This window comes from Furipterus horrens, unplaced genomic scaffold, assembly GCF_987537825.1.
Source record: "Furipterus horrens unplaced genomic scaffold, mFurHor1.1.pri manual_scaffold_3, whole genome shotgun sequence".
Classification (NCBI taxonomy): domain Eukaryota; kingdom Metazoa; phylum Chordata; class Mammalia; order Chiroptera; family Furipteridae; genus Furipterus; species Furipterus horrens.
The window spans coordinates 105,645,916-105,660,587 of NW_028327173.1; the positions used below are offsets into that span (position 1 = coordinate 105,645,916).

The 14,672-nt window shown below is 48.4% G+C and overlaps 1 protein-coding gene across 2 annotated transcripts; it reads right to left on the reverse strand.

Annotated features, from left to right (window-relative positions):
• MPI (mannose phosphate isomerase) lies at window positions 1-8,407 on the reverse strand. Of its 2 annotated transcripts, XM_090270003.1 has the most exons (8): window positions 8,345-8,407; window positions 7,755-7,882; window positions 6,464-6,664; window positions 5,561-5,702; window positions 5,045-5,227; window positions 3,168-3,341; window positions 2,118-2,326; window positions 1-1,792 (listed from the first exon to the last, which is right to left on the reverse strand). In XM_090270003.1, exons 1-8 carry the CDS (start codon window positions 8,358-8,360, stop codon window positions 1,574-1,576), a joined length of 1,272 nt encoding a protein of 423 aa, XP_090126129.1. In that variant the 5' UTR covers window positions 8,361-8,407; the 3' UTR covers window positions 1-1,573. The 2 variants fall into 2 exon arrangements, with proteins under 2 accessions (XP_090126129.1, XP_090126130.1); XM_090270004.1 differs by lacking the exon at window positions 7,755-7,882 and having other exon boundaries at window positions 8,345-8,384.
• Between the last annotated feature and the right edge of the window lie 6,265 nt (window positions 8,408-14,672).

A 14,672-nucleotide genomic window follows, 5' to 3' on the forward strand; every position in this document is an offset into this window, starting at 1 on the left:
CTAGTTGAACTGTCTGTTGTAATAGGATTTTTAAGAAAGGCCCAGGCTGCAGTCATTGCCCCTTCTGAATTCTGAAATGAAGAAACAGCCTAATAGCCCCAGCTGTGAACATTCCTTGTAGGGCCTCCTCTCCTTTCTGCTGTTCCCAAAGGGCATCATTTTCAGGCCTGCTTCACTGGAGGCCATGGGTGGAATCAGTCATTGCATATCACTTCTTTAGAATGAGCTCCCCTTAACAGACCCTCTCTTCCCAGGTAATATTTTAAGCTGAGAAAATGTGGGGGCCAAAAAACCCCAGAACAGATTGTTCAGAACACTTTTTGAGGGTAGTTTCCTAGAATTCAGTTTTGTGAGAACCCAAACCCTCACCCCACAGGAAGGAACCAATAGCCTGGGTCTCTGCTTAGTCTGGGGTGATAAGATCTAAGACTGTTGATCAGAGTCTTCAGTGACAAAAACAGTTCTATAGACTCCTGAAGTGTGTCCCACCTATCTGAGAGGGTAGGCTCAAGGAGAGTATATGCTCTCCTAGGTACTTCCTGCCAGTTTATAGAGTTGCCCCTCACAAGATGAATTGGATTGTCCTGTCCCTGTATCTACAATGACTGAATGTGTTCCAGAGAAGTGGCTGATAAACTTTCTCTGTGACAGGCCAGTCTGTACTTCCACTTTGTAGGCCGTACAGTCTGGGACATTACTCAACTTAGTAACCTGAGAGAAGGCAAGGCAGTATGTAAATAGTAGATGTGGCCAAATCTAGCCTGCTGGCTTTAGGTGCTGATCCCTGCCCAAAGGCCAGTTCTAACCTGGAGAAGAATCTTGCTCTTTAGACCCTTTCCACTCTGCAGGGCTGGAGGGCCCAAGGCCTGCCTGCAAGCTCTGCATCTGAGGCTGAAGCTGGCTGCTGTCCCACACCTTCCTATAAAAGGGCTCTGGAGTCCAGCCTACCCACTTCAGGGACTGGACTGCCAAAGGTTCAGTGCACACAAGTGATCTTCAATTGCTTTGACAAAGAGGGTGATGAGCAACACTGGCACACAGGCCTACCCCTTTCACTTCTCAGCCGCTGAGGAAATGGGCAGTCCCAAGGCCAGAACCCTGTTATTAGAAATTAAGTTACCTAAGGTCCTGGCTAGATATCTCAGTTGGTTAGAGCATTGTCCCAATACACCAAGATTGCAGGTTTGATCCCCGATCAGGAAACATACAAGAATTGACCACTGAATGTATAAATAAGTGGAACAACAAATCGATGTTTCTATGAAATCAGTAAAATTAGTTACCTATGCTTTTGCTCTAACTGATGCTGAGCTAACATAGATTTCACCAGCCTAATACTATAGTGAAAACAGCTACTCTCCTGCTTGGAGTGGCTCAGGTGTGGTGAGAATACAAGTGGCATGTTGACCCTTAGTCCTCAAGTGGGTGATCCCTCCCAGGAAGATGGTTCAGCCTAGGCCTGCTAAGGAGTCACTATCTCAAGAGTTTAGAGCAGGGAAGGAGTTTGGGCTGGGCCTGAAGTGGTAAGGCTGGCTAGGGTGACTAGGCAGGAGAGCCAAAATGGCTCTGGCCTCTACAGCAGACAGCAGGCACGAAATATCAGCAGGTCCTCAGGCACGGTGAGTTTCAGTGAGACACTCTCATTGGCCCCAATGAAGAGTACCCCACCACGCTGCAGGGGGATTACTGCCTGGGCTGTGGGAGTGCTGGCTGTGACTATACCCTGCACCATCAGGAGGATGCTGGCGGAGTCCAGTGCCAAGACCTTATACTCAGGAACCGAGCCAGGGACCTGGGCAGAAAGAAACAAAAGAATGGTGCAGCTTAGATTCTGCTCCTACAGCTCATGGGCATAGGACAACAGCAAGGGCAGTGAGACGGAGCACTCTGCCGCCTCTCTTCCACTGTTCAGGTTCTTACAGCATGGAGGCAGATGTCTGGTCCCTGGTACAGAGAGGAGTGGGCAGTCCCGGTGGCCATCTCTCACTAAGTGAGTTCATAGAAAGGAAACCCAGCCCCACGTACAGTACACATTGTGGCCTTTGTCAGGATTTTTCATGCCCCCCACCTCCTGCCCCACACACTGCAAATGATACCCATTATGGCCCCCTACTCACCTCCATCTTCATAACAGTGAAGTCTGGTATAGGGGGGTCATAGAGGAAAAGGTAGCGGTCTTCCTGACTCCTTGTTGGAGGAAAGAGCCTGTCTTTGCTGGGACTGGGGGTATAGCTGAGCATTTCACACAGAGTTGGCACATCAATAAACTTGGGTGTCAGGCCAGCACGTACTGTGTTATCTGAGCACGCCATGCACTCCACGCAGTCTGGGGATAGAGAATTGTTATGTGCTAAGCTAATGAAGGATGCCCTTGAGCTAGGCTCTCCAAGACTGGTCCTTCTAACTTGAGCGCCACAAAACCCCTGCAGTTAGAACTGCATTCTCTGGGAGAATGAGCTAAAATATCAGATGCCCAAAACAGGTGACAGATCACCCGCTATTGTCAGGGGTAGTCATGTTCACCCTTACGGTAGCCTCAACCCTCCTCAGATTCTTATTTCTCCCACAAAATCCTGTCCATGAATGGATAAATGGCCAACAGTCAAAATGCAGCACCCTACTGTGCAACATGTACTTTAATGTAAAACCTCTTGCTGCTAGGACAGAGTGAAAGCAGTGTGATGCAGGGGGAAGAACAGCTGCCTTTAATTTTTTTTTTTTAATTTAATGTCTTAGTAACATAGATTTGTTGTTCCACTTACTTATGCATTCATTGGTTGATTCCTGTATGTGCCCTGACCAGGGATTGAACCTGCAACCCTGGCGCATTGGGAAGATGGTTTAACCAACTGAGCCACCCCACGAGGGCAGAGAGAACAGCCTTGATCCAGTTATAGCCTAGGTTCAAATTGTAGTTCCCACACATCAACAGGGTTTAACATGAGAGTATCATGACCTTGTGGAGTGTGAAGATTCAAGCAGTGTGTGACACCAACCTGGCATTCATCATCCCCAACTGGCTGCTTCTCTACTGACCCTGGAACCCTGAGAGGTGAGAGCTGGACAGGACCTTAAAGGTCTCACTGACGACCCTCTCCCTATTTGTCTAGATAGAGAAACAAGGCCCAAAAGGGATACAGTGGGCTTACTGCCTAACTGTGGCTCACCTCCTTTCAGGTAGGCATGAGGTACATTGGCCTCCAAAAACATGGCTTCCCCTGGCTTCAGAGTAAGCAGGTTCAGGAAGTAGATGGCAAAACATCCAATATCACCTGGATACTGCTGGTGCAGCTGCAGCAAAAGCTCCCCACAGATGTCTTCCACATTGTTTCCAGCAGCCACTGAGGGTCACAGAGCACCCCAAGGTTACTTAGGAACACTCACTGGTATATACATCCCTACCTTAGCCAGGGAGTCATGGGGAAGTCTCTGCCCACAGGAACCATGTTCTCCCAGCCACATGCCCAGCCTCTTGGAGACCAGTCTTCCTTGGTATTCCAGCCTGCCCAGATATCATTTTTCTTATTTTGACCGTCTATATGCCCAGCACTACACTGGACATTAAAAGAGCTAGAGTGGGTCCTTTTAGGACAGGTTGCTCAACCTCAGCACTATTGACATTTTGGGCCAGGTGATTCTTTGTTGTGGGGGCTGTCCTGTACACTGCAGAATTTTTTAGCATCTCTATCCACAAGATACCACTAGCACAACCGAGGCTTTGACAACCAAAAGTGTCTCTAGACTATTACCAATGTCCCCTAGTTGAGAACCACTGCTCTAGGAGCTCAAAACCTAGTTAAGAGATAATTCAAGAGTTCCGTGTATCCCAGCCCATGACATTCCCTTTTTCAGCACTGAAAGTCCTGCGTCTCAAAAAATAACTCAGTCCCAGGCTAACTGTGAAGGTTGGTCACCCAGATAGCATGAGGGAGAATGCACCAACGGCCAAAAGGTGTCCTTGCAGACTTACCAGGGGAGGGTGAGCTCAGCTGGGGCTAGAGTGGTGGGGGAGGGCGCCTTGGAAATGGGCTGTGAGTTGGTGGGAGGGGCTGAGATGTCTTGAATTCATTGGAGGGAGGGCATTTGTAAGTAGAAGTTGGGTGTGGCAGTGCCACAATGAAGAAACCAGGTGGTCTGGATTAGAGGGTGGTTCTGAGTTTACTCACACAGCTGAATGCCTACTCTGTGCTAAGCACTGGGGACACACAAAGGTCAAGGAGACAGGTCCATGGCCTGTGTGTGCACATGATATAAATTCACAGGTGCTACAGGATCTCCCAGGCAGGAGTAATCAGTTCTGCTATGAGTGCAAGAACCCCTAAAAGGGACAGGCATGCAAGAAGAGAAAACACCAAAAAGCAAAACATAGGGTAGGCCTGGGTAGGATAGTTCCCTGTGGCTCAAAGGGTAGCAGGGGAAATGTGTAGAGACAGAACCAGAAGAATGATGGAGTCACCTGGAGGAGCTGGGGACTCATCACGTGTGCCACATAAGCTCATAGCTTTGAGTCCATTCTGCCTTGTTTTTCACTATACTGATTCTCCAAACCAAAGGTGACTACACCCACCATAGTCATTTCCTGACCTCTCCTTAGTTAGCACAAGGCTGGGCACAGAGCAGGTACTTAAGTTAATATCTACTGACTGAGAGCTCTGGGCATCAGGCCAATGGAGAAGAGGGAGGATCCTCTTTCCTCTTCCTGATATCTAGCCCCAAAGTACAAATCCATCCAGTGGGCACAGCCCTGGGGCTGGGGAAAATCTCAGTGCCCCAATGCCTGGCTGAAAGACATCCTAATTGTCTTCCAGGCCAATCTGTCTCCAGCCACCCAGAGAAGTTGGCCAGTTAGGAAGCATCATTCAACCTAGGGGGCCTGCTTCACAAAGACTAAAAAAGAAATACTAAGTCACCAACAGGCCATCTAAGCCAGACCCATTTTAGTGTTGCACTTGAGCAAAGGGGTTGAGAACCCTGTCCCAACTGCCTAGTGTCTGTGCCAGGGCCCAGGACAGGACGCTGCCCCCAGGCCTATGATGACACCCACCTTGCTGGGAGATCCGCTTCACCAAGAAATTCAGCTGCTCCACTACCACCTTCTTCTCGCTCTTCATTAAGTGGGAGAAACAGCTCTGCAGAGCAGAGGCCATGGCCTGGGAGTTCTGGCTCAGGCTCTGCTTCAGCTGCGTTGTTGCATTATCTCCAATTAGGAACTGGAACTCGGGCACGTCTGCAGGAAGGCCAGGCCAAGGGTCATATCAGAAATGGCAAAATGGAACCCGTAGAAGTGGAAAGCTACAGAAGGCCTACCTACCCCATCCCTAACCAAGAGTCAGGCAATGCTAAGCACAGTGCAAACCGACTGCTCACCACTAGCCCTCAGCAACACCTGAGCCTGGCCTCAAGTGATTATCTCAATGGCTTCAAGAATTCCTAAGGCCAACCAGCCCTTCGGTTCCTGTGACATTCAATCTCTGTTCTTAGCCACTGTTCCAGCCCTGCCCTGGGGTTGTCCACACATCCTAGGCCCAATGTGCATGCTCAGCATTTTTCCCAACCTTACTTGTCAGAAATGTCACAATTTCCTCAACTGGCCGGAAGCCACATAAGCCCTGAAAGGAAGTGAGGGCAATGGCCATTTCTGGTTTATGGTTGGCATCAGGGTAGTGCTGTGGAGCCTGGAGGTGCAGCTTCTCTGCCAGCTCCTGTGGAATGGCCAGGGGAAGAGGAGAATGGTCAAAGTGCAGCCATCATCTAGCAGGACAACAGTCCCACCCAGGCTTTGCTCCCCACCCTCCCCAGTCACCAGATAGCAGTAGCTTCCTACTTCTGGCAACAAGCCCAGTCAAGGCATAGCGCAGAGACTCCAGGTTCAACCAACCCAGAGCAGGGACATGGGCCAAATCTGGTGAGGGCTGGGACAGACTTTAAGAAGCCTGGACTGTGAATCAGGAAACCCAAACACCAAGCCATACTCTGACACTAACAAGCTGTGTGTCTGGGTAAATCCCTCACTACTCTGTATCTGTCTTTGCCCATCTAGAAATGAAGAGTTTGGACAGACAGATGCTTATGATGTGACTCATGGCCTTGCTGCAGAAAAACTCCCTGGAGGTGGAGCTGAGGCAATAGCTAGGGTACCTGCCCTGCCCTGGAAGGTGAACTCTCCCAGAGAACCAAGTGGGAAAATGTCAGATATGGACCATCCTGAGCTGGGTGAAGGGAGCCCAGAAAAAGCTTGGAGAAACTCCCCTGGCACAAGCTGGTCTGCTGTTCACTTAAAATTAGCTGCCAGCAAGTGTCACCAGCATCTGACTTTGCCAAGCTAAACTAGGACTTGTCAGGCCTAAATTTAGCTTTGAGCTAAAGCCTGGCATGGGTTGGGTAAAAGCAGCAGTAGAATTCTTAAGAGGGCCCTAGCATAAACTCTTCTCTACCCTGATTGTATCCCATTCTGATCCTGTACCTTGTTAGGATGTGCCTGGATGGAGAGGGCTGTTCCAACTGACAGCACTTTGAAGAGGAAGGGCAGCTTGCCATTAAAGGTGTCCTTGACCTTTGAGCCCAAGCAGTCCTGGTTCTCAGCAATCCACTGGCCTAAGGACTTCTGTGAGATGTGATTGTCAAGAATCTTGGCATCTCCCCGGGGGTGGGTCCCCATCCATAGCTGGAAAAATAGGAAATTTGGGAGGAAAGCAGGGAGAACCTAGTATCACCAGTTTGCCTGCCCTAATCCCAGTTACCCTGTGTTCCGTATAGGGCAGCTGAGTCCTGAGACAGGCCTCCCAGGACTGGGTATAAGTGCTCATGCCATCACAAGCCTAAAGGGAGGCAGCAGACCCCAGAACATCAAGAGTCAGGAGACATAGGCTCTATCTAGCCCAGGCTCTACCTCTCACCAGCTGTGGTCTCAGTTTCTTCATCTGTCCACAAAGAGAATGACACCTGCACTGTCAAGGTCACTGAAAATCTGACTCTTAAATGGCTCTGTGAGGTGTTAGCATTCATTTATGCCAGTCTCAGATTCAGAACCTAAAGCTTCCTTATGCTTTGGCTTTTCCTCTACGAAATAAGCATGAGCCCTGACTAGTGTGGCTTGGTTAGGCAGTTCAATCCCCCATCAGGCCACATGACTGGGCTGTGGGTTCGTCCACTTTGGAACACATAGGAAAGGCAACTGATATATGTTTCTCTCCCTCTCTTTCTCCCTCCCTTCCCCTCTCTCTAAAAATAAGTACATAAAATCTAATTTAAAAAAGTGTAAAAGCCCTGGCTGGTGTGACTCAGTGGACTGAGCACCGGCCTGCAAACCAAAAGGTCACTGGTTCAATTCCCAGACAGGGCACATGCCTGTGTTGTGGGCCAGGTCCCTTGCACATTGATGCTGCTCTCCCTCTATCTCTCCCTCCCTTCCCCTCTCTCTAAAAATAAATAAAACCTTTTTAAAAACTGTAAAACTCAAAGTAAATATTTTAATTGTCAAAGAAGATTGAATTAAAATTCAGTAAGTGCTACCAGTTCTTTTGAGGAAGGAGGTACGGTAAACCCCAGCCTATTATGAGAAAACCTTTCTTCTTTTGGTGCCACCATCTGGGTTCATCAACCTACACTGATCTGAAGAGCCTAGAGGGCCTCCTCCTTCTCTATTTTCTCCCCTTCTCAGGTGATCCACATGACGTGGCTCAGGCCCTTTGAGTGGAGGAGCCCCTTGGTCTCACCTGCCAGTAAAGTGGCCTGAAATACAGCCCAGCTCTCACCTCTGCATATGGCTTGTCCTCTGAGATGCGGGCCAGTGGGTCACTGCTGGCCAGCAGCCGAGCCACTTCACTGTTGGAACCCATCTTCCCCCAGGCATAGTGCTGCATCACACAGGAAAGTGGGAATACTGGGGGCACAAGATAGAGGGTCAGCTTCCACTCCACCCCTGAGGCCTAACTGTCCTGGGGAAACTTGACACGAACTGAGGGTTTTGTCTGAGGAAAGGGGTTTGTAGGTTGTTGAAACCCTCGTCCTCTGCAGGCCTCAATGTTCCCATCTATAAAACGGGCAGTGAGGATCTTCTGCAGACGTAAGGGAGATAGTTGCGCTGAGGTGACGCGGAGGGAGCGAGAAGAAACTTCTCCACCGCACACCCTCTCGAAGGGACCCAGGGCGGCCCCTCCCTCAAAACCTCCCTCGAGGGCTGCAATAACGACTCAGACCCCATCGCAGGTGTCCCTCCTCTGCCCGAGGCCCATCCATCTCTGCGAAGTTCCAAGGGTGGGCTCGACCTAGCATATCAAGTCAGAAAGGGTCCCCAGGACGCGACCCACCCCCTCGACCGACTGTATTCTGATGCATAGCCCACCTCGCTGATCTGCCATCCTTGCAGTACCGGACGTGGCTTTTCGCACGTTGCCTTTCCCGGCAGCACCCGCGGCCCCTCTGCGCCCAGAGCTTCATGGGAAACGTAGTTCCTTAAACCCCTCGTCTGAGGTCTGGGAGGCCAGGGAGCTCCATACCGGCCCTCCGGCACTCTTGAATCCGTCTCCCACGTTCTAGCAACCAGGAGAAGTCCCCACTAGCTCAGAGGATTCCAGCCCACAATCTTAGATTTCATCATTCATCCACTTGTTTCCCCACCGGACACATTTATTGAGAACCTGCTAAATGCCTCGGGCTGTTTTAAGGGCTGCAGAAACATTAGAGAGGATACCTATCCCTTTGCCTTTGTAAAGCGTACATTCTGGTGAAGGGAAGACAGAAAAACAATAAATAAATCTTACAGTGTGTTGGAAAAGTAGGGCTGCAAAAAGGGCATGGGTGACAGTTTGCAGAATTTAAAATGTTGTCTAGGTAAGCCTCATTTGAGAAGCTGACATTTAAGCACAGACTTGGAGATGAGGAGTGTTCTGAGCAGAAGAAACAGCTAAAGGGAAGGCCCGAAGGTGGGAACAGTCAGGGACTAAATGTGAGAATCCAGAGGCAGCCAGAATGAAAAATGGCTGATCCCATGGCAGTAATAACGTAACTTACAGTTCCCAATTGAGCAATGAATGATTGCTGACCACTTGACCATTTGACCAAGAAAACAAATGTGGCCGATGCAGCTCCCTAATCAGGAACTTTCCCAGAGCCTCTGGTGCCATGGCTGTCGCCGTTTGCGGGCTTAAAAGGTGTGCCCCGGCAGAGGCCGGAGAGACTCTTACGGGCTCTAGAGAAAGTCTGAGAGTCTCCATCATCCCCTACTCTGGCGGGCCCCCGAGGTGGTACAGGAGTAGACTTCCTCTCACCCAGTCCCCGCTTGCTCAGTAAACTGCTTACACCTGGTCTCCAGACTCTCCTTCCAGTGACTGCGCCTGACAGGAACATACGAATGTGCCTGTAGTGTTCTGGAGTAAATAGCAAATAAGTCAATGTGGTTGGAGCTGAATGAGCAGGACAGGGGTGGTCAGAGAGGAAAAGCAGTGAGCAAAACTTGAGAGCCCATTGTGAAGACTTCAGGTTTTACGCTTAGTTTTGCAGTCATTAGTGGGTTTAAACAAAGAATTGCTGCGATCTAAGCAGGGACTCACTGATGCCTGCTCATGATGGCAAATGTTCACCTGCAAGGCCCTTAACCTGTCTGAGCTTCCCTTTCTCCCTCTGTAAAATGGGATAATAATGCTGGCCTGACAGTCTTGTTGGAGGTCAGATGACAGCAGGAAGACAGTCATTGCTGGGTGCTCCTCTCATCCTTCCTGTCCTAAGTACTGCAGGACTCAGAAATTCAGCCCCTTATCCAGGCTGAGCTGCTCACTGTAAGAACGGTGTCGCTCAGAGAACCATGAGGATGTAGCAAGCAGAAGAAAAGAAGTTTGAGGGAATTATCAAGCGGGGAGGAAGCCGGGCCGCAAATGGCCTGACTCCAGGGTCCTAGGGAAGGAGGGGCTGTTTTATAGGAGGAAGAAAAAAGGCACTATTGAATTCAGTCGTTATCTCGCAGCTGCGAGTCTAGGGCTGATCAAGGCCAAATGGAGTTCGGGTTGATGTACCCCACTATCATGGGAAACTCCCAGACAGCTGCAAGCAGGCAGGGGGAGGTGGGATGGCATGGGAACCAAGGCTGTCACTCACAAGTCACAACTTACAGAAATCAAGGAGAGCCACCAGGAGCTTTGCATAAAGGGTGGGCTGGACCTTAGATGTGGAGTAATATATTGCTATATCCTGTGTAGAAAGGCTACGATATCCGGATCTCCTCAGTCAATAGCCCAGGAGAAGGGCAGCCAGCTGGAGACGCCTAAGAACACAGCTGCCAAAGCTCCAAGGAACCTGGAGTGAGGGGCTAGAGAGTCCTGACTCTGCCTCCCCATCTCCTTTCTGTACCCTGATTCCCACAACTTCTACCACACATGCTCCGGAAAAGAGGGATACTGTTTTCTCTGTTATGTCCAGCGGTGAACATCAACCTCCTCTGGGGTCCCTTAGCTCAGATAAATTAGCCTGCATTTCAAAGGAAGCTTTACCAGACACTAAGGAATAATAAAATGGAAAATACAAGAATCATACAAACAGCACATCTCCTATACCTCCTAACTTTAAATATCTCTCCTTCCCCTCAATGCCACTCCCCCACCCATATGAACCTTTGGGAGAAAAATGAGGGATTAGTTTCAGCACAGGGGATTCTTAGAGCACTCCTCACTATAACCATCACTAAAGCCAATTAGTTATTTCCTCATAGTATCTGCACAGGGAGGGAAAAACTTAAGATTGTCGGGGCAGTCCCCGCCCCATGCCACCCTCCCTACAAACAGAAAAAATATATCTGTAAAGGAAACTAGGGTGTTTAACAAACCTAGAACTTCTCACCCTTACCTCTTGCTTGTCTGTCTCTAGTAGAACTGATCACACTTTATTATCCAGTGATGATCTGCTTCCTTCTCTCTCTTCTCTACTAGACTAATTCAGCATCGCATTTCTGCCAGTGCCCAGCTGAAGGCTCAAGTTATAATAGCAGCTAACATTTATTGTTTTGTTACTAAATCCTGTGCTAAGCCCCTTTCAAGCCTTCTCTCACTTCTTTCTCAAGACAACCCTATGGAATACATACTATCATGAGCCCCTTTTCAGAGATGAGAAAAATAGGTCTTGGAAAGATGAACTGGTGCAAGAGCATGGAGTTCCAGTCTGCTGCTCCTCCTCCCTTGCTGAATATGTGAATGAGTAAGTAATTGCATATGTCTTTCACAGGGAAGTGGACAGATCCCAGAAGTCTTGAGATAGGTGAGTGGATCAGCTCTACATTGGTAATAACAAGCTCCATCCTTTCTTCACCGGTCTAACCATTATACTAGGTTGAACGAGGAGGCAAGACAGTCTCATGTTGCATAGACTGTTTTCTCAGGCTGCAGACATCAAAGATCACTGTATGCTGCCTGTGATATTGTGATATAATAACCAGCTCCTGACCAGAACTCCTAAAACCTTTGTTAATTTTCTAAGCAATAAAGGTGCTAGGGGCATCTTTTGTTCTAATATTTAGTCTTTGATCATGGTTTCTGATGCAGAGTCCCTAAATCCCTTGGAATCTCCTGGGTGATCAGAGCACTTTCTGTCCTGATGAGGCAACTCTTGCTGTGCTCCTGGATAGCCTCAGGCTGTGGCGGGTCATCAGAAAGACCAAGCCTTGATTAGAAGTTTGTAACTTTCAGCCCCACCTTCCATCCTCTAGGGAAAGGTTAGGGGAGAGATTGAGTTAACTATCAATCATAATCATGCATATGTGATTAAGTCTCTCTTTGGAGAGCTTCCAGGTTGGTGAACACATCCATGTGCCAAAAGGGTGGTGCACCCTAACTCCACAGAACAGAAATTCCTGTGCTCAGGACGCAGACCTCACCCTATGTATCTTTTTAACTAGCTGTTCATCTGTATCCTTTATCATATCCTTTATTATATAAGAAACAATTAAATGTATTTCCCTGAGTTCTGGAAGCCATTCTAGCAAATTACTGAACCTAATGGGGGATCATAGGAATCCTGGTTTATAGAAGTACAGGTGACAATCTGACACTTGTGATTGCCATCTGAAGTGGGGCAATCTTGTGGGAGTGAGCCCTCAACTTATGGGAACTGCTGCTGATAGGGAAAATAATCGCCATGTTCTGTCTCTGTAACCGCTTGTATATTTGCAACAGAAAAAGGCATAATTGCCATGTTTCGTTTCTGTAACTGCTTGTGTTACAGAGTGAACCTGGCTACAGGTTCCATTAGTCCCATCTAGGGCCGCCAAAACTGTTACAGAGGAGAAGGGGGTTCTTTCATGTGGCACCTTGGTATAAAACCAAGTGTTGAGGAAAACAGGTCATTATTTACAATATTCCAACCTGGGGAGGGCAGTGAGCACTTCAGCTCAGAGCTCTGTTCTCCCACGGGACCCAGCACTTCCCTTGCTCCCCAAAAGGCTAGAAGCCAAAAACATATCCAGAAGTTCCCCATCCCTTATCTGTCAGCTGTCTCCTTCAGGATCTGGGGTACGATGTCATCAGCCTCCGTATAACAGTCCAGGAAAACATGTGCTTTGCCCTTTCAAAGCCAAATGGTATTCTCCCTTTCAAAGCCGCATGGAGTACTCCTTTTACTCTCCAAGCCGAATGGAGCTCTCTCCTTCCTGCAAACTGTGTGGATCTCCTCTCCTTCTCCTCTAAAAAATGGTTGCAGCCTATTTTTAAATCCCTGACTGCGTCCTGTGACACAGTGGGCGTGGTAACCAGTTCTGACCATTCACAGAAACTTGCGCAGGCTCCGTATGCTCTTTCTGCACCATTCCATGGTCAGAGCCCCTCCGATCTCCTTGAGGCTTTGGAAGAACCAAAGCCATTTGCATAAGTAAGACACTAGATACTAGCCATAGTCATGCAAAGGCATCCTAAAAGCTGTTCCCTTCTCCCCATCCCCTAACCCACAGGCTCTGGGGATTTTTGGAGACCCCCACTCTGTAACACTTGTATTTGCATCAGAAAAATTTTTTGAACAGTTTTCCCACAAACAATCTGCCAATGAACAGTCTGCCTGCAAACGATCTGCCAATGAGCATTGATTCCCATGCTTGCTGGCAAATGCCATAAATCCTGCGAGACACATCCCGGGGCTCAGACCTTTGAAGACTACTCCTCTGGGCCCTCATTGTGAATAAGTTTGTTCCTCTGACTCTTGGGGTGCAGCTTGAGTTTCTCTCTACCGGTAATTTCCCGCAACACTGCTAACTCCAGGTAGATAGTGTCAGAACTCAATTGAATGATACCCAGCTGGGGTCAAAGAATTGGTTAGTGTGGCAAGCACCAAACCAAACCGGTGTCTGGTCATAGAAGTGTTCTGTGTGAGTAGTAAAGGAGAAATACAAGAGTCTTTTCTTACACTACCTTTGGAGGGGTGACTGTGAGGGGTTAGAGGTAAGTAGTTTCTAAGGTGACACCCTTCCCATTCTTCCACTTGAGGACATTTCCTGGAGAAAAGTTGAGCTGGACCCTAAAGGATAGTTGGAATTTAGATAGGGGAGAGGAAGGTAAGAGAAGTGGATGAGGGAGATTAAATACCCACCTATACATGTGTGTACTTACAACCTGGAATAGGTATTACAAAGGAAAAGTACAGGGTAATAATAAGTTATGTGTTGGGCTGATTTAGCCTATAGAGAGAGGCCACATCTCATGGAGCACCATGGGCATCTGAGCTTGAATTTGAAGGATACTAGGAGTTAACTAGGTGATGATAGGGGCATGGCTAAGAGCATACCAAGAAAAAGGAATATCAGGTGCAAAGTGTTGGGGACCCCTGACACGCAGAGATCCCCTGGTGTCACAGATGAAATGAAGACTTCCCAGGCAGCTTGTGCTAGATGAGAGAGGGCTGGCAAATGTCTGGGAGACAAATGTCTCCATTGCTGTCCTCCAAGGTCTTTTATTGAGTGCAGTAAGCTTAAGGGCATATAGCATGCACGTAAGGCTCATCAATGAATGTTAAACAGTGCTGATTACAGAAAACAGATATTGTTCAGGGATAACAATTGAAGGAACAGTTGAAATCTCCCTCGGGTCAGGGTGTGTTGGACACAAAGTCTTCAGATGACCATAATAGGGAGGGTAAGTTCATTTTGAGTTAAAGTTAAAACCTCTCCTGCTGGTACGATAAAGCGATCAAATGAGGTAAAAGAACAGGGCAAGCTTCAAAGGACATAAGGCATTTTCTCATGGCCCGATTTCCACCAGGGCCCACTGGATATAGCATTGAGGCACGTATGCACCCAACTTTCCTGGTTTTCCAGTCAGGTCTTACAGGCTTCGTTTCCTCTGCCTGGCCTGTGCAGGGCTCCAAGTCTTGAAAATCTCCCAGGTCCGCCCCCAGCAAAGGCCCTGAGGCAGGAGGAAACAAGGGAAGTTTGAGGAACTGAAAAGCCATGAGGAGGGCTGGAATGCAGGGGGTTGGGCAAAAGAATGGTTGGGAAGAATAGATAGATGGGGGCACGTACTGCAGGACCAAAGGCCAAATAAAAAATCTAGGCCTTTCTGTAAAATGATTGAAGGATTTTAAACACAGAGTTCCACAATAACCTTGTCCCCTTTAAATAGATCTCTGCTTACAACATGAACAATAGACCAATTAGCAGCCCTGTTACAGAGTGAAAGGAGATTCTTTCACGCCACGCCTTGGTG